Source organism: Triturus cristatus, chromosome 1_1 (assembly GCF_964204655.1).
Source record: "Triturus cristatus chromosome 1_1, aTriCri1.1, whole genome shotgun sequence".
Lineage (NCBI taxonomy): Eukaryota > Metazoa > Chordata > Amphibia > Caudata > Salamandridae > Triturus > Triturus cristatus.
The window spans coordinates 591,528,283-591,548,394 of record NC_140579.1 but is presented as its reverse complement, the minus strand read 5'-3'; the positions used below and the strand labels follow the sequence as shown (position 1 = coordinate 591,548,394).

The window sequence follows — 20,112 nt, the reverse complement described above, 5'->3', positions numbered from 1 at the left end:
CTCCGCTGCGCGTTCTCACAGGCTCCTCTCCGCCCACGCATCTCTCCCCTTCCGTGTAATTCCGCACTGCCTTCTCTTTCTCGCAACTTTTCCAGAATCTCGGCTCTGTGTGACTTACTACTTCACCTCCTGCCTCTGTGCTTTGCATTCATCTCTTATATTTATTTACTTTTGAATGTGTGTTTCATTATTTTACTTTACGCACCCAAACACGTATGCTTTTGTATGACTTTCATTCTTTGCTTTCCTGCTTACATTCTGATGAAGATCACTCTCTCCACTAACGGCACTTTTATTCTGTTGCGCCTCTCTGTGTCTTGAGGTCTGCCCTCACAAGTCGCCTGCAACTGGTCCTTCACATACACTGGCCCCTCGCACACAGACCTCACACACGGCCCCCCTCACACACGGCCCCCCTCACACACAGCCCACACACTGCCCCCCTCTCACACAGACCACACACACTGCCCCCCTCTCAAACAGACCACACACACTGCCCCCCTCTCACACAGACCACACATACTGCCCCACTCTCACACAGACCACACACACTGCCCCCTCACACTCTGCACCCCCCTCACACTCTGCACCCCCCTCACACTCTGCACCCCCTCACACTCTGCACCCCCCTCACACTCTGCACCCCCCTCTCAAACTCACTATTCTATTGTCTTCTCCTGTGTTGATCGGATGATACCTTCCAAAGCACCTTATTTTTTAACTACCTGTTCTAATAAGCAGTGCTAATCTATTCATATCTTCCACCCACCTCCTTATCAAACTCCCTGTTCTCTTATCTTAATTCCTGCTAATCTGCTGCTCTTTTCTACCCTGCCTACTTCTCAAAGTACATGTTCTCATCTCTTCTCCTGTGCTGATCTGCTGCTCTCTTACACCCCACCTCCTTCTTTAACTACCTGTTCTCTTATCCTGTACACACACACAACCACACACACACAACCACACACAAACACACACATCTATCTATCTATCGCACTCACTCTATCTATCTATCGCCATCACTCTATCTATCTATCTGTCGCACTCACTCTATCTATCGATCACCCTCACTATATCTATCTATCACCATCACACTATCTATAAATCTAGCTCCCTCACTCTATCTATCGCCATAACTCTATAAAAATATCTATTGCCCTCACTCTATCTATCTATATATCGCACTCACTCTATATCTATCTATCAATCTAGCTATGTATCTATCGGCCTCACTCTATCTATCTATCTAGATATCGCACACACTCTATCTATCGCCCTCAATCTATCTATCTATTACCCTCACTCTATCTATCTATCTGTTGCAGAGACTCTACCTATCTAACTATCTATACCCCTCACTCTAGCTATCGCCCTCACTCTATCAATCTCTCGCACTCACTCTTATATCTATCTATCGCCCTCACTCTATCTATCGATCGCACTCACTCTATCTATCAATTGCCCTCACTCTATCTATATATCTATCGCCCTCACACTCTCTCGGTCGATCAATCTAGCTATCTATAGGACTCACTCTATCTGTATATCTATCTATCACCCTCACTCTATCTATCAAACTCACTCTATATATATATCGCCATCACTCTATCTATCTATCTATCTATCTATCTATCTATCTATCTATCTATCTATCTATCTATCTATCTATCTATCTATCTATCTATCTATCTATCTATCTATCTATCTATCTATCTATCTATCTATCTCCCTCACTCTATCTATCTATCACCCTCTATCTATCTATCGCCCTCTAGCTATCTATCGCCCTCACTCCATCTATCTATCTATTGCCATAACTCTATCTATCTATCAATCTAACTATCTATCTATCGCCCTCTATCTATCTATCTATCTATCTATCTATCTATCTATCTATCTATCTATCTATCTATCTATCTATCTATCTATCTATCTATCTATCTATCTATCTATCTATCTATCTATCTATCGCTAACGCTCTATCTATCTATCGCCCTCTATCTATCTATCTATCTATCTATCTATCTATCTATCTATCTATCTATCTATCTATCTATCTATCTATCTATCTATCGCCCTCTATCTATCTATCTATCTATCTATCTATCTATCTATCTATCTATCTATCTATCGCACTCTATCTATCTATCGATCGCCCTCTAGCTATCTATCTATCAACATCACTCTAAATAATTATCTATCTATCACACAAAATCTATCTATCTATCTATCTATCTATCTATCTATCTATCTATCTATCTATCTATCTATCGCCCTCACACTATCTATCGCACTCACTCGATCTATCTATCTATTGCCCTCACTCTATCTATCTAGCTATCGGACTCACTCTATCTATCTATCTATCTATCTATCTATCTATCTATCTATCTATCTATCTATCTATCTATCTATCTATCTATCTATCTATCTATCTATCTCACTCACTCTATCTAACGCCATCACTCTATCTATCTATCACACTCACTCTATCTCTCTATCTAGATATCAACCTCTCTCTATCTATCTATCTATCGATCTATCGCCCTCACTCTATCTATCTATCTATCTATCGCCCTCTAGCTATCTATTGCCCTCTATCTATCTATCGCCCTCACTCTATCTATCGCCCTCCCTCTATCTATCTATCGCCCTCCCTCTATCTAACTATCGCCCTCCCTCTATCTATCGCCCTCACTCTATCGCCCTCCCTCACTCTATCTATTGCCCTCCCTCCATCTATCACCCTCCCTCTATTTATCTATCGCCCTCCCTCTATCTATCTATCGCCCTCCCTCCCTCTATCTATCGCACTCACTCTATCTATCGCATCACCACAGCATCACTCAGCACCACCACAGCATCACTCAGGGGCACAACAACATCACTATGCGCTACCACAGCATCACTGAACGCCACAGCATCACTCGTCGCCACCACAACATCACTCAGCGCCACCACAGCATCAATCTGTGCAACCATTCAACAACAACTGGTTCAGATATGTTCTCTCAATGTTTCAAGCTTTATTACAAATGTCACAAAATGATGTTAATATTTCACTTCTGTTCTTGGATTTTCGTCACAATAAAATACACTAAACATAATCTTCACAAAAGTTATTTACAAAAGTTTAGGCTATTGCCATTATAAATTACAATAACTTTTATTTAAGTATTAATTATTTTAAAAAATTAAAAGCGATTGTTATTTGTAATATCAATACATCAAAGTCACGTAAATAAAACACATATTGCCTTACAAATGCTATAGATGTCACATTTGCGAAAGTTAAAACTATTGGAATTGTAAATGACAAAGCTATTAATTTAGCTATTTTCAAAACCAACACATAAATACAAAATTTGGCATTTACAATACCAATAGCTCAAACTTTCCTAATGCGAGACCTATTGCATTGCAAATGCTTGTTTTTAATGGCAGTGACCACCACATTAATACCAGTCCATAATGTCCTTATAAAAGAAAATGCCTTCTGCAGTGTCATGGTCTTAAACTTAGTACCAGCCCAGGAATTTTTTAATGGCAGCTCACACCCCATTTGGTGATTATTGCTGAATTATACTGTTACCCTCACTCTGGGGCGTGCAGGGTGTCCACACGAGAGAGTGCACTGCTCGGGTATTTGATCTTAGCAAACTGTGTTTTCACGGTATGGATCGTGGTTCTCTTCCCTGCACTTTAGGGCCTGGCATCATCTGTACGACATGGCTCAGTTCTCAAATTTGGGGTGTACATCGAGGATTACCACTTTTTAGATTAGTGTGCACCAAGCAAAACATAAAAACACGGTTACAGTCGAAAAAACATTGTGTCTTTTATTTACTATGTTGTTGTCAGCCTAAGACAGCCATCTCTCAAAGACGTTTAACAATCACAAACACCTTCAACTTGCTTGGATGGATTTCGTCAGCTGGTCAATGGACAGTAAACAACTGTAAAATGCAAAATGGTTGTTTTCTACACCCAGTATGTAAACGTGAATAAATTAAATGAAGGCAAAAAGATAGCGGGCAAAAATTTGTATAAATACCTCATACATTAGAAATGTTTGCAGTTTTTTTTTAAATATAGCACAAACTCGCCCCAAGGTTTTTGGAGCGCTATATATGCGCACCAGTTGCATTACACATGGTCACCTTTATTTTGTTTTTGTAGGAACGGGGAGATTAAGTGCTTTATCCAGAATCACAGGATGGGGAGCCTGTGCTACTGCACCCTTTCCCTGCTTTGTTCACATTAGACCAGTAAGTGTTGCTGTACCCACAATAATGTGCTGCATAGGTAAGTATACCTAAGGTCCAAAAGGCGAGACCGATTGCATTGCAAATGCTTGATATTATTACGTTGTAGAAAAGAGAAGATCTTGCAAATGACAGCACATGTGCTGTCACAGGCGAGACCTAAACATGAATCCAGATGATTTTACATACAATCCTCTGCAAGTGTCAATTCTGCGCCTTTGCAGAATCTTAAAATATGAACAAATGGCCATGGAAGTTTGCAAACCTGAGAGTGAGTGGGATTAATTAAAACATTCTTGTTTTATAACCTGTGGTTTGTAACAATCCTCATTAATAATGCCTGTAGGGGCATAGAGTGGTGTCTCATTCACGTAGACAAGTGTAAAGAAATAAGATTTTTTTCCTGCAGTTTTTTTAAGTTGCATTTATGTGCAGTTTTTACATTACTGTGACAAATTACATTTATATTTGTGTAAAGTTGTAAGTTTCCTGTGTGGCATTATGGCCAGACTCAGAGCTGCCGACTTTGGAACTAGGAAACTAGGTTAGAGTCTCAACGTCTGATTATCGTTCAGTGATTCGGGGCAAATCACCCATGCTTAAAAAAAACAGAAATTTGACCTTGTGTAATGTCCTTATACGGCTGGACCAGAGGCTTCGGATTATGCTTCTCTTTCTTTTACTACTGAAAACAAAGCAGCAAATAAAACAATATGCAGAAATATAAACCACATTTCCAATGAGTCCTTTAGCCCATCCTCCATACTGCTCCAACAATCTTGTCCCCTTAGTCCATATATAATGCCTTGGAACCTCAGTCCTTTCTCTTCTTTTGCTGCTGCACAGTATCAGATAAGTATTGTTCTGTCATATTGTTACAGACTTTTCTTATTATTGGCCTTTAGAGTGTTCATTATTGCTCTCCGATTGTGGGGATTGTGTGATTTATGGCATTTTGCCTTCAGGGTTTTAGGCACGATTGCGATCCCGCTTCATTGTTTGGCTGGCATAGAGCAGGAACTCAAGAGTTGGCCCACTGCTTGATTACAGAGGACCATGTCCTCTTTCTATTTTGAGGACCGTGCATGCGCGTTAATGATGCACTCAAGTTTATCTTTGCGCACACAGCAACCTGTTCCTCTGCGGTGTTCCGGCACTACTAGGGTGCTTCCCCCCCGGATGTAAAATGATCTGAGCATGGCCAATCCCGGTAGGAGGCTTTAGAGAGGGTGACTAACTCAGCCCTGCTTGATCACAGATACAGCGCGTCTGCGGCCTTGGGCACTTCGGGGTTCTTGCAAGGGGCCTACTGATCCTCAGCTGATTAAAGTTCCCAGACCTCTGATTCTGACCACTCTCAAGTGGGTCCACGATCTTCATCTAAACGCAAGTGCCATAATACCAGCGAGTCTTTCACTGCACCCCATAGAAAACATCTGCAGTTCAACCCTGATAAGATAATTAACCCACGCTCAACGGAATGGGTTCCCTGCCCTGAGATAGCCGATTAATTTTCAAGCTCGCTTGCGCAAGAGGTTTGAAAGGGAGGTGCAAGGCAAGGCAATTTTCGCCTTGGTTCTGGAAGTGATCATAGAGTCAGATGCCTGCAGATGGGGCTGGGGTGCAAGATGTAGTGCAGTGGTGACGGGAGGCAGATGGTCTCTGGAGGAGCTTCGACTTGACATTAACTGTCCAAAACTCGTAGCGGGATCTTTTGCGGTGAAGACTCGATCTACTCACAAGGTGAAATGTTGCATCCTTCTTCGGATGGACAATATTTTGGCCATACGGTACATCATTAAGTTGGGGGGTACGCACTTATGTCTTCTGGCAGAAATTACCAAAGGACTTCTGGCATTATTGCCTGGAGCACCTGATTGCAGTGACAGCGGATTATATTCCGGGTCCGGTGACTATTCTAGCGGACTGTAACTCCTGGTTCCTACACTACTCCAGTGATTGGAGACTTCACCCTCACATCTTCAGGGCTCTGGGTCAACTATGGGGTCTGTGTGTGGTGTACTTGTTTGCGTCACCACTAAACCCTCACCTTTCATGTTTTTACAGCTGGAGGCCAGACACTCTAGTGGAGAGTTCAGATGCTTTTCTCCAATCTTGGTCGGGTAGCTTGATGTATGCCTTTCCACCGTTTGCAACAATCCAGAAAGTTCCCTCCCAAGTCCATCGCAAGATCGCAGAGGTGGTTCTGGTGACCCTGTGTTAGAAAGCGTAATCCTGGTTTGCCATAGCGATGGCTCTTTTGTGCGCTAACCGGTGCTGATTTGCTCTTTTTTGGAACTTCTCCTAAATCCAATGAGAGTTCCTCATCAGTTGGTGGGCCAGGACAGTTGTCCCTCGTGGCATGCAGAATTTCAGGAAACAGTGGAAAATGCTTGGCACTTCAGAGCAAGCTATGTTCTTTTTATCCCAGTCATGGGCTCCCAGTACCCGCAAGATGTATGCTGCGGCATGGAAATGATGGGTTGCTGGTGTAGTGAACAAAGCGTGGATCCCTTGGGGATGACCATGCAGATGATAGTTAATTTTTTGTCTCACCTTGCAGCTCAAGGCTTGGCTTACACAACAATCAACAATTTTCGTTAAGCCATTTCGGTGGGTCTCCCTCATTTAGATGGTAAACCAGTGGGGGAACACCAGCTCATATGTAGGCTTCTTTAAGGGGTAAGGATGGTTCATCACCCCACACTGAAGTACTAGGTCTTCTGGAATGTGGATGTGATTCTCAAATTGTTGCAAGCGTGGCCCGCGAATAAGGATCTCTCAAAAAAACAGTTGTTGGCTAAGTTGACTTTGTAATTGTGTCTTGTCTCATGTAGACAGGTATCGGATGTTAAGGCCCTGGACACAGCAGGCAGAGTATTTACGCTCTTTGGGGTGTCTTTTCAGGTTTCCAAATGCACTAAGACTAATTCACGTTCTATAAGTTATCCAGCCTTTCCCAACAATCAGAAATTTTGTGTGTAGTCAAATGCATTAAAGACTGTACTTGCGAATTCCACTAGGATCAAGAGGGACAATTTCTTATTTCTCTGCAGAAACCTTTTGGCCCTGTCTGTTCAGCGACTTGGCTTTCAGGGGAGGCTGGTATTGATGTGAATATTTTTGACATTCCGTTTGCGGCTCCATACCTTCAAAAGCTTTCTCCCCAGGATCTAGACTGGAGGATATTATGGTGGCTGCCGACTGGTCTTCTGAGTGCACCCTCAAGATGTTTCATCACAGACGAATTGTGGACGTATCATCTGTAGTGGTGGCACAGCTTTGAACAAGCATAATCTGAAGCCTTCGGTCCTGCCATAAAATTGAAAAACAATTCTAGCTATCTCGTCAAGAATATTCAATTCTATTAAGGCAACGGGGACGAGGACTGTTCCCTCCCCCCCACACACACACACAAACATTGTGATATGTTATACTGTGATTATTACGGTCAATGTTTTTACGTTAACCCAACCGTTGAAAATGTTCCCTGCTAGAGGTGCAATGGTACGATTGCATTTGTTCCCCACAGGCATGGATTCCACACCACCGTAGACAATTTCTTCGCACAGCTGGCTGAAACCGCTGGTTACAAGATGGAATGTAGGCTTCCGCTTTTTTCCTGAAATTCAAGTTTCGAGTGCTTGAGTTGGTCACCGGATTAAGGTGGTTCCTGGTTCCACGTTGGGGACAAGTTGTTCATACATGGTTGAAAATGTTTTGGTTTTACAAGGAAAAGGGAAAGACTGATATTCCAAAGCATTATATATGGACTAAGGGGACATTATTGGTGCAGCAGTATGGGGCTGGGCTAAAGGGCTCATAGGAAATGTCGTTTCTATTTCTGTATATTGTTTTGATTGGTTGCTGTGTTTTCAGTAGTAAAAGAAAGAGATGCATAATCCTAACCTCCGTGTCTTCAAATATAGCAAGATTTTTTTTTTTTACTGTTTCTTAGGTAAAGCCCTCCGATGCCCTTGCGTCGAGGTCGCGCATTTAAAACTGGAAATATAAACAATTAAACGTTATACATTACTTATTGCGTTTTACTTTTATCTTTCGAGTGAAAAACGAAGTAATACACTATTTCAAGACGGGGATAGCTTCGTTCTGATGCGAGTTTGGTTCTAGCGGGTCTGTTTTCTCTCTCTACGACGTAGAGTCTGCAGCAGGCTGCGCAGACAGTCGCGGGACAGTGACGTCACTACCGACGCCGACTCTTAGGTGGCGGAGAGAGCGCGGTGATCCGTGGAGCGAAGCCCAGGATTTCGGGAGAAACGAAGCCATGCCCAAGTGAGAGATGGAAATCAGGGGAAGGGCATGGTAGCCTGACTGTACTTAAGGGAAATCCTGGGTAGTGGGCTTGTACACGTGTTACCTTATTACAGGGAGTGCCGGTGGGAGGCCTTGCACAGCACCGTGTGGATTAACACGGAACCGCTGTAGGGCGAACAGCCTCAGTCTTTGTGTGGGCGATAGCGAGACTACAATGATAGCTCCAGTGAATCTAAATATTGTCTGAGTTTTCATACTAATAGTCCTGTCTTATTCGTTCGCTGAACAATGGTGAATTGTCCATTGATATGTTTCTAGGTCTCGCCTGACCCAGCGTATTCGCAGGTCTGTCGAGACTTTTAGTCAGGTTTTCAAAAAATGCTACCCTGGTCTGGCCTACAGCTTGTGTGCATGTGCGCGGGCGTGCGCTTACGAGCAGAGGCCCCCTATGGCTTTCCTCTCCTCATTAAGCACATTGCTGGCTAGGCTTGATCGCGATCACTTTCGCGGCCGCTTTGATGTGTGTTACTTTTACGGTCGTGCTTGTTTTTACTTCTCGCGTGCTTGTTTGAATCTGCGTTTGCCAATAAAGTTATTCTATACTTGTGTTAAATTAATCGTCACCACCTCATCTTAAGAAATAAAACATTGCACGCTTTTTCTAAGGACAGACGTAAAACATATTGTTAAAATGCTCTATTTGTGACTGCATTTAGCAGAAGTTAACCACCCTATTGCTTATACTCCCGGAAATGTAATGCGTGCTTGAAGTTCTGGTAAAGGATCATTTGCAGTGGAGAGCATCTCAGGTAAACAGTCCCTCAGCAACGCCCTGCTTTGCTTGCAGAAATGTCTGTCCCTGACAATGTTCTTAAGAAATGGTTTTTTGAAAACACCATCCACGCCTTACCAGAAGACGAAACAAAGTCTGTGTTGCAGGTAAAGCATTTCTGCTTTTCAATTGGGTACCATTAAAGCAAGCAGGGAATAGCAAAAAGAACCCTCAGTAAATGTAATCCAGAGCTCGCTATAGAAGTAAAGCTCAGGCGAGACATGAGCAATGCACCCCCAACTAGTAAAAGGCAAACATGCTTTGCATAAAATATGCAAAATTCAAAACGGCACAACAAAGTAACCGGAAACGCCAGTTTTAATTATTGTTACTTTATCTCTGTATCAAAGTGGGCTTTAAAATGATATGGATTAAAACAGCGCGGACCACTGTCGCTCTTCCAAGGAAACACCTAATAGGGTCCTAAATAATAAAGGTGTTATCAGCGCTATTGTTCTGAACGCCCAATAAATGACAAACATCAATGCTGGAGTTTACAATGTCAGTTTATTTGAGCAACAGACAGTGCATCTCATGTTTTTACCCACAATTGCCATATTTCTGGCTAACGAATGTCTGATTGATTCGGAATATAGGCATTTAGGAGCCGCTCTCGAATTTGACGGATTGCTGTTTCCGAGGGCTCAAATAATCCCCCAAAGTCATGAATAGCCACATTTCCTACCTAGCTACGACCTGCTGAGTGAAATAGAAAATATTTGAGATAAATTGGAGTGTCAGAGTTTTTTGAATAGACATGAAAAGAAATTATCTTCAAAGACAATGCCTCATAATGATGCATTTCATAATTTTGTATTTGCTAGAAAAACAAGCATTGGCATAGCCAATAGGTCTTGCCTTTGGGACCTTATAAGTGTTTAGCCATGCAACACTTGATGTTGTTGCACCAAAGATTGTGCTGGATAACTAAACACTTATAAGGTCCCAAAGGCGAGACCTATTGGCTATGTCAATGCTTGTTTAGCTTTCCTAGACTGACTTAATTTCGCCAAATAAAACAGACCCCGACCACCTCTTTGAAACATTTATTGAGAACATCACAAATGTGGCGTCCCCATTCGGTCAATATCCTCATTCTGCAAAATTCATAGCGAAAACCGGAAATCACTTAACGAGCATTTGGCTGCCAGTGCTGTGCCCTAATGGAAACCTCTGCTGGTTGTAGTTCCTGGACGATCGGTTGGCTCTAGCTTTCCGTCGGTTAGCGCATTTCTAAAGGAACGCTCTTCAAGATGGGTCTCGTCTAATGATCATAAACTTTGGCGGTCGTTCCCGTGAACTTCTACTACAGTGCTGAAACCCTAATTGCCTCTGCCACGTTAACACTGATAACTACCGGGCTATACTTATAATCTGTGCTTCGTTGCGTACTATGCTTTTGTGTAGCGCTTGCAGTCAGGTCAAAGCTTTGTGAAGTAGTTGTGATTTGTGTGTGCTCGAATGCTTCGGTTCTTCCTCAAGGGCTGTAGTGTAGCTTTCACCCAAGAGACAGTGACTCTCGAGCCATAACGTTGTAAATTTTCAACTTCTGTTTTATTTTTAGGTCTCGCCTGGCGTTGGAGCGCGCAAGCGCTTCTTGCCTGCGAGAGCTATAGTAAACAGTATGAAGAAGGTGACTTTAATCCACGCCCCTTTGTAACAACCTTTTTCCATTGGGTTAGGTAGTGATTAATGTATTTTCTGTGCTTCTGGTTTCGCAGCCCTGCGCATCCGCTGGGGCTCAGAGCGGCCCCGGCTCTGGGGGAGATGTCATCATTCTGAAAGCATCCCTGCCCTTTGATGCTCCTGAGTGAAGGCGCTGGCTGCGTGCGAGCCGCTGTGCGGCTTTGGAGCGCTCGTTAAAGCTCACTGGCCAGGTTGCATGCACTTCACCGCATTAAGAACATTCTCGGCTGAAGGCAAGAGCAAATAATGTACCCGGCACCAGCGGCAACAACTGCACACCGCGCCTGGCCGAGGAGAGGGAGAGCCGGAGCGAGGCAGACCGGGAGCGCAAGGGAAGACATGAAAGCCAGCTGCAGAGGGGAACACAGGGCACACGGGGGCTGGGATTCTTAGCAGCATCGCAGAGCCCCGGACAATCCATCCCTCTTAAATACGTGCCGGGCCCACCCCAGGGGATTGGCAGTGATTACATTCTGAGGAGGGACCCGTCTCGCATGGAGGTTGTTGTCGGGTGTCTGCTAGACAATATTAACCCCCTATGTACTCTCTAGTACTCCTACCGTCTCACTCCCTTCTCCGGCTGCACCTGTAGCACTCTGTGTCCTGTCCCACTAGAGTTCGGGTGTGGAGGCCCCTCCTGCTGTACCACCTCGAGAAGGAGGGAGGTATGTGCGGGACAGGTGTGGCAGCGCAGGAGGGTGCTCCGGTGCCAGTGTGAGCAGGAGTAGCGCGTGGGTTCCAGGGCAAGGAATCGGCAGGGGGGACTGATCTTGGCGCAGAGGCGGAGTAGTTCAGGTGCATAAAACAGGGTCCGTGGAGGCGAAGGGATCTGAGGGCGAGTGGGTTTCCTTCCCTTGGGGGAGCAGAGCAGGTTCTACTGCATACCTGGGGAGGAGGATGGGTTTTGGCGCATGTGCTGGAGCCCACAGAGTGTATTTTTCAGTGTGTGATTTTGGCTTCCCCTGAAGGGTGGTAGCATCCACCTGTAGGGGTATAGGTCAGCGGCAGCCCGGACTACATCCGCCGGGTCCATGCTTTTCAGCATCCCCTCCACACAGGACCTGGTGGACTCCTTTGGAACCCGCTATGTGGTTAAGTAACTACCGTCAACACTACGGGGCAGATTTACAAGCCTCTTGCGCCACTTTTGTGTCACTTTTCCAATGTTAAAAGTGACGCAAAAGTGGCGCAAGGGGCTTGTAAATCTGCTCCTACATCTGGACTTTAAACGCGCATGGTGTAGTCTAGCCCCGTGTTTTACCTGACCCGGTTGTGCCCTTTGATTCCATCTCTATTACCTGTATCTGGAGGGCTTCCTGCTCTGCAAAGTGCGCTACAGCGACCAGTACAGGTGGAATGAGAAGGTATGGGACGCCGAGTGTGCTGGGCCTCCTGCTGGGTGTGAGGCGTGTGTCGTGTCTCTGGTAGTGTTACCGGTGGCGTGAGGGCCCCAGGAGAAAAGCTAGATCTGGGGGAAAACATTTCGGGAACCCATAATTTAGGGGTCAGGGTATGGCAACGGAGTGTGGGTGAAATTACGAGGGGCAGAGGCTGACAGGCAATATATATTGTTCTGAAAGAAACTACAATAAGGACAAACGTCACAGCAAATCTGTTCTGGCCTAAACTGGTCACAAAGGGTGTATTTTAGAATATTTTATGAGGTTGGGTGAGGCTCTTGCTGCAAAGATCTTCATGTGACTAGCAAATCCCAGGGGGTACTAATGGTAACATGACTGGTGGTTAGTTAATGCATTTACTGGAGATCTGTGTTTTGTCTAGTCACAGTGTGACTCCCAAAGTTGTATAAGAGGACTATTTTCTCATGTAAAACGAACATGTTTATTTTATGTAGATAGATACGTGGGTATTTGCCCTTGACAAAGTGATAATTTTGTTTTTGTAGTTAATACATTTCAGTCCTCCTACAATAGCTCAGTGAGCTGAGAACCACCATCTAGAAGTTGCATGCAAACTACATAGCAGGGATTTATACCCTTATTGTTTTTTATCACTCTGGCCCTATTATACAGCTCCTAAAAGTTAATTTGGAAACGCTTAAACAATAATTATCCCCAATGACATGCGCATCGCTCCCTGCGGAGCAGCGGACCCTAGAGCTCCGGAGGTGGAGAGGTGGTGCGGGTCATGTCACAGGCCGTAGCACCTGGGGCCCCAGGCCTACACCTGGGGCCCCGGGACTGGCTTTGGATTCCAACAGGTGGGGCGGGCCTGGTTCCTCGCGTGGGGAGATTTGCACCCGATCTTGTGGTAGGTTTCTACGGGCTCTTTGAACCAGGGTGCCACTGATTTAGTTAGTGGCCCAGCGGGGGCTGGCCGTAGCCCACCGGCTGTGCCCTTTTATTTGTCCGTGGTGGGCAGGCCCCCCTGGGCGCATTCAGCATGATAAAAGGTGCATACAGAGTGGGTCAAAGGCCGTCGACTCTAATCAGTTATCGAGGGAGGAGTTTATCAGAGACTCTGGAACTGTTAGTAGTTTACCTAAAAGATCAAAATGTAATTTCAATGATCGAGGACACGAGGCACAACAAACTGTCATGTTGGGGATCTGGGGCTGCACCAGTTAGACACTATTCCCTGTATTCTTTTCTTTGTCTCGCCCATGACACTCCGCCTCCCAAAGTTACTAGACTAGTTCGCAACTACCATAATGCAGATACCTTACTGGGATATTCTGAGAGGTCACAGGCACAGCCGCTGGTGCTTCTGCCATGGAGCCGGCCAGGACGTACGCAAAGATCTGCTGTGCACAGTGTAATTAATATGTATATCGGATCAAATCTGATAAGTGGCAGTTGTGCAGTGCACATTTGAGTAGGATGTCCCAGAAAGTGTGTAAATGTCTACTTTGTTAATGGAGGGAAAAAACGATTTAAACGTCACCCGCAGGACATCCCTCAGCTTGGCTCAGCCCATGGCTTTCTCCTAGGCTGCACCGCAGGACAGGCTGCTGTGTCTTCAGCATCACATTGCTGCAGGTAATTCAGGTGCGTCTGCACATGTGTTTTTGTTGTCCAAAGCTGCTTTACAGACGATCGCCAGCTCTCTGGTTATGGTGAAGCAAGAGCATGTTTGTTCGTAGTCTCCAGAACTGAGTGACTCGCTGCTAGAATTGAAGCTTCTGGGGCACACTAGCAGTGGTGGGAGTTAGGTTTCAGCATATGGCGAGCTACAAGCGCACACAGACCCTGCATATTAGGTGGTAAGTTAGTGTTCTTGGCTGCAGGTCTGTTGGTGTTTGCGAGTAGAAATGTCGAAGTATGTTTTTTTTTTCTTTGTGTTTCTTAATAAAGCGTATTTGCGTGTTTTTTTTTTTTTTTGTTTTTTTTTTACTGTCCTGTGCTGCATGGCTGAACACTTAAAAGGTCCCAAAGGGCAGACCTTTTGTCTTCCTCCCGATGGAAGAGGAAATGGGCACATTCCAATCATTCCTGCATGAATGTGGAAAGCATTGTGTGAAGCGAGAGGGGAGGGAAGGGGGTGGGGAGAATGAGTGCAAGGAGACCCCAGGCCTGTCTGTCACGTGTGCCCCAGCACAGGCCAGCCAGTCCCTCCTTTGTGCTTCACAAAGGCCAGTCGCCCTTCTGTGCCCTAACACGGTGTTGACTGTCACTCTCCTAGGCTTTTACTGGGTACGGTAGTTTTGTGTGCCTTTTAAACAGGCCTGTCCCCTAAACAAGGCAGCCTCTCATTCAGGACTGTTTACCATGTTTTTGTGTCCTCATACATGGGGATTCGTCACTGCTCTATACCCATACAAAGGCCGCACTACAACTTGGACTGTAATAACTGTGTGTCCTTACAGCTTGTTTTTTTCATTTTTTCAGGTAAATTTTGTACAATTGTATAGTGTGGGGGCGATAAAGTGATATGCCCAGATTCACACAGTGTTAAGCAGATGCTGAGGCTCAAAACACTGATCCCCCACATCACGATGCACTTCGACCATTGAATATAACTCTAGAGTCATGAGTCTGGCACAGTTTGCGAATCGGCATTGTTTATATTTATTTCTTAGGAGTTTAAAAACATGTTAATCCTAATAAATTAAATTTAGTGGAGCCGACCACAGCCTGGCCTCTTCCTTCGCTCAAACATACCGTAGAGCAACACGTTTCCTGGTTATTGTGTGCAGCAGAGGTGAGCGAGGGACGGGCAGGAGAGTTGCCAATGTCCGGGCAGACTCTAGCCCTGGGTCCGAGGTAAGACAGCGGACCGTCTTTGCAGAGAAGTGACCAGCTCAGTGGAAGGATCGGCTCCGGCGTGAGGTACTGCCGTGTGTGAAGTGTGGTGCAGGCTGTGGGATAAACGGGGCCCCAGAAGTATGTATGTCTGTACTGGAGTCTCGGTGTGCTCGGGAGTTAGCAGTCTGTTGCCGCCTCTCTGAGTACACGTGTCTGAAGTCAAGGTCTACGTGTGCCCCCGTCTCTGTGCTGTGGAGGTCTGCGTGTGCCCCAGTCTCTATGTGAAGTGGAGGTCTGCGTGTGCCCCTGTCTCTATGTGAAGTGGAGGTCTGCGTGTGCCCCTGTCTCTATGTGAAGTGGAGGTCTGCGTGTGCCCCTGTCTCTATGTGAAGTGGAGGTCTGCGTGTGCCCCTGTCTCTATGTGAAGTGGAGGTCTGCGTGTGCCCCTGTCTCTATGTGAAGTGGAGGTCTGCGTGTGCCCCTGTCTCTATGTGAAGTGGAGGTCTGCGTGTGCCCCTGTCCCTATGTGAAGTGGAGGTCTGCGTGTGCCCCTGTCTATGTGAAGTGGAGGTCTGCATGAGTCCCTGTCTCTATGTGAAGTGGATGTCTGCGCGTGTCCCTGTCTCTATATGCACCTTTCCTGATCGATCTCGCAGTTCTATACGTAAGCTGGACTGGTAACCTAGTCATGTTAAAGTATGATTAACTTGGGACGGTTGGGGTTCGCCTCCAGGTGTCGTGACAAATTCAGTCTGTGGTGGAGTATTCACGACCGGGCACGATTGAAATATCTGAAGCTGAGGCTCAAGGCACCGTGGTTTCTCACAGTGGGCCATAAGGTGTGAAGACTACATGCACATTCAATCCTTGGCTTCTCTGCTGAGCGATGCTCGTATATGTGCTAGTGTTAATTGTCTGACGAAGGTACACAGCTGTCGAAATCTGGGAGCAACATAGGAAATGACAGTGCAGTTGGGAAGTTGTATGTGTGGGGGCAGGGCTTTAAGTGGCCTCACCGGTCCTGAGCACCGGCAGTAACTTTATCCTATAAGCATTACAAATACATTGTATTTATTTTGCTTAACAAAACTCACATTGACACAAGCCATTAACATTTACGAAGCCAATAGCTCGCACTCGTATAAATGCAATTAATAACTTTTCCATTTACAAATTTTAACACAATTTGCATTTTACATTCCAATCCTTTTAATAAATTTTTACAAAACGTAAACAATATAAAAAAACAATGTCATTTACAAGGCCATTTACTCAAAACAATGTCACTGCGAGACCTATTGCATTGTAAATGCTTGTTTTTATTGATCTTGGAGAGGTGCTACACAAATAATCACATTGAATGATATACACTGTACAAAATCCAGTATTGTCCTTTTCACATCATACTTCATTTACTATAAGAAAATCAAGTTATAGCAATATTTACATAAATAACATTAATTCTGGAACAACTCCTAGTATCTTTAACCCTTTCGCTGCGGCGGGAATTCCGCCGCAGCGCTGGGGGGGGGGTTTGGGGGCAGCGCGGTGCTCATGACGGAGCCACTCCGTCAAGAGCCACGGTTGAGCTGTGCTCATGACGGAGTGGTTCCGTCATGACTCCGCCCACTGCGCTAATCGCCCGCACAGGCGGGGTATTAGCGCCGCGTGGGCGGCACGGCAGCCAACGGCCGCAGCATGACGGAACCACTCCGTCATGAGCACACGGCGACCGTGGCTCCGTCTCCCCCCCCCTCCCCCCCCCCCCCCCCCCCCCCATTTATTATCAACTTCTGTTTCAAATAAGGAATTTTCTTTAAAACTACAAGGCATATTGCAAACTCATTTTGTACAGCCCAAAACAGCAGAAATCGGCCTGCACTCACTTTTATAGCGTTTATTTGCTGCCAGTTAAACTGTCAACTAATTGTTGATTGATTGTCAACTCTGTTCAACCGTGCTTTCTCTAGACATCCCCTTACATCAGTAGCAAAATAATTCAATGTCACCAGGTGCATAAATCTTTGAATTCCTCAAAAGGGAACAGTTCCTCTCTTGGGGCCAAAGTGGAGAGTATCAATGGCTTCCTACAGTATTAGTGGTATCTGGGGAGATCTGAATTTCAGATCGTAATGCCCTCACACACCTGTTGGGGTGTCATGCTTCATCATTGGGCGCTCCTCGTCGGACCGGCGCTGCAATGTCCAACGGGCCTTGTGGCATCTTTATCGAAGATCTTCTGATCTCAGAACGCCGTTAGTGAGTGAGGTGTGTGGGGCTATTGGAAAACAATGTCTTCTGATATGTAAGAAAAGTAAGTGTTCAAGGCTGGGACTAAATAAAAACCAGTGAGGCTACTCTAACGAGCCAAAAACTCTTTGAAACCGAACAGAGATGGATTTTCCGCCTTTCCAGACAAAAGCGGGGCTTTAACGGTGACATCCCGTGGACAGAAATTAACGAAACATCCACACAATAAGACCCCTTATCATTTATTCACCCGACCATCACGGTGGATACCTGTATATACATTGTGAGCTACCCTTATTTTGGGTTATCTATCCTTTTGGGGAATTTTTTAAGTATACCTCTGCCCCCGAGGTCTCCCCTCCTCCTCCCCCCCCCCCCCCCCCACACACACACACACACACACACACACATCCTCTCGTCTGCCACATCCTAGACTCGATCCACACTTGTGACAGACAGGCTCCGACTAGTTGCCTCCTTTGACCCTTTTTCTACTCCTCTTATTCCATCTATCAATTCCCCTATGATTTTAGGGATGACTTGCCTCCTCAAACAGTAAGTAATCATCGCCCTGTTTGATGATCAACACATCTTTTTTTTGTGGTGTGTTTTGCCACTAGCCCCGTCAGATGCCCCCTCACTCAACACCTGGTTATTAGTCTGTCTTCATTGAGTCAGGCAGTACCTTTCGGGACAATATGGTGCCCGTACGGGAACTCTCGCGCGATCACGGCGCGCTCCTACGATGCATATTCCAGGACGAACCGCGGTGGCGGTAATTTCCAGATGAGGACTAGACAAGCCGGATCCATTGAGAGCCCCACCCACCTCAGGATAAGTCCTTTACTCAACACCCTCCCCTGCTTTCCCGCCCCCCCTTTCCTCAGGAGAGACGCCATTACCGCGTTCTACCCGCACGAAGCCGCTGCATGTCGGCTCACTTCACTCTCAAGCGCACATTCGCAAGTCACTCTCCTGCGCTTATCAACATAGCATTTCTACCTATAAACGCGTAGTCCACTTGTTATATGCGACGTTCCGATATACAAACTCAAATGTTTTTCCTGTTAACACTCTTCTTAGTTCACGGACATACTGCACGATCTGCTCCCCGGGGTGCCGCAACAGGATCATTTTCCCCATAGACCTTATCTCTACGTCACCATAGCTACACGCACGGTTAACATGGTGTACACACGCACCGTTTCCCCCTTGGACTATTTTGCACCATCTAGTCCCCTGTGTTTTTTTCCCCGGGCACCATGCACTATACAGGTGTCCAGATAATTACTGCATGTTGATTCCCTAACCCCACAGCCATCACCATTGCGGTACATTTCCCACAGGTTGTTGGGATTACGCTCTTGATCCCCACCTAGACATGCACTACCGTGCATGGTATACACTATGCCTTCCCTACACTTTCACTGCTCGTGGCACGTGTTTTTTCCTGATGCTGTTATGCTTCTGTGTATGCCTTAATATCAGCTTACTCCTTGTCAAGTAGTGAACCCGTTCGAGTGGTCGGGTCGTCTTTCCTTATCTATGAGGCCTTCCGCCCCACTCCTGGGAGGTAAGAACTGACTATATCCTTTCTGACCTACTCCTTTGTTGGCATGGTTTTGGACTCATCACATATGTCATAGAAGAAAGTTTTTAATGCCCTTAATTCCGTTTTCCCCCTAGCGTTAGTTCGTATATACTTTTTTAACCCCTAATTATCCCTAACTAATTGTTACTAGAGAAGACCAGTTCTTTTCTGGTTCTAACTATGGTGATATACCGGTTTTGATCAAGCTGGATAGTTTCACCTCCACCAGTCGCTGATGGTATCTCTCTTCACTCTTTTTTTCTCCTTTTTTTCCCTGACTCTATCTTTCTAGGTGGAGCGTCCTTTCAAGAACCCTAAATTAGGGTCTTGTACTCAAGAAGGGTAGATCACATCCCTTGTCTGACCATCAGAGGTCATTACATATAAATATCTACCCCTCGGTCCTGAAGAAGTGTTGCTCTATCTCGGAGCACAAAAGACACGCAACATGTTGACCCCAGTCAACTAAAGGCTACCTCAATACATTGACTCACTGGTTTTTATTTAGTCCCAGTCTTGAACACTTATTAAAGAGAATCAACGGGGCAAGGGCCTATTTTAAATCACTTTTCTTACATATCAGAGTACACTGTTTTCCAATAGCCCCACACACCTCACTCACTAAAGGGGTTCTCAGATCAAAAGATCTCCGATAAAGATGCCACCAGGCCCGTTGGACATTGCAGCGCCGGTCTGTCGAGGAGCGCCCAATGATGAAGCATGACACCCTAACAGGTGTGCGAGGGCATTACGATCTGAAATTCAGATCTCTCCAGATACCACTAATACTGTAGGAAGCCAGTGATACACTCCACTTTGGCCCCAAGAGAGGAACTGTTCCCTTTTGATGAATACAAATACTCCTAGGAGCACAGGAACAGGACCTCTAGAAATAACCAGCTCTTACGTCCCCCCTTTGATTATATGCATAAATCTTTGAAACATATAGTACATGCGCATTACACTTAAATCATGCAGTCGTCCACACTCAAAAGGGTTTCAGAAGAG

General features: G+C 45.5%; 1 protein-coding gene across 1 annotated transcript in view; it reads left to right on the top strand.

Moving 5' to 3' along the window:
- The first annotated feature begins 8,453 nt into the window (after positions 1-8,453).
- Positions 8,454-20,112, top strand: part of SNRPC (small nuclear ribonucleoprotein polypeptide C) — a 150,448-nt gene continuing 138,789 nt past the window's right edge. Inside the window, exon 1 of the mRNA XM_085645911.1 lies at positions 8,454-8,558. Within this exon, the coding sequence (XP_085502037.1) occupies positions 8,551-8,558 (8 nt within the window). The 5' untranslated portion in view covers positions 8,454-8,550. The remainder of the gene's footprint in view (positions 8,559-20,112) is intronic.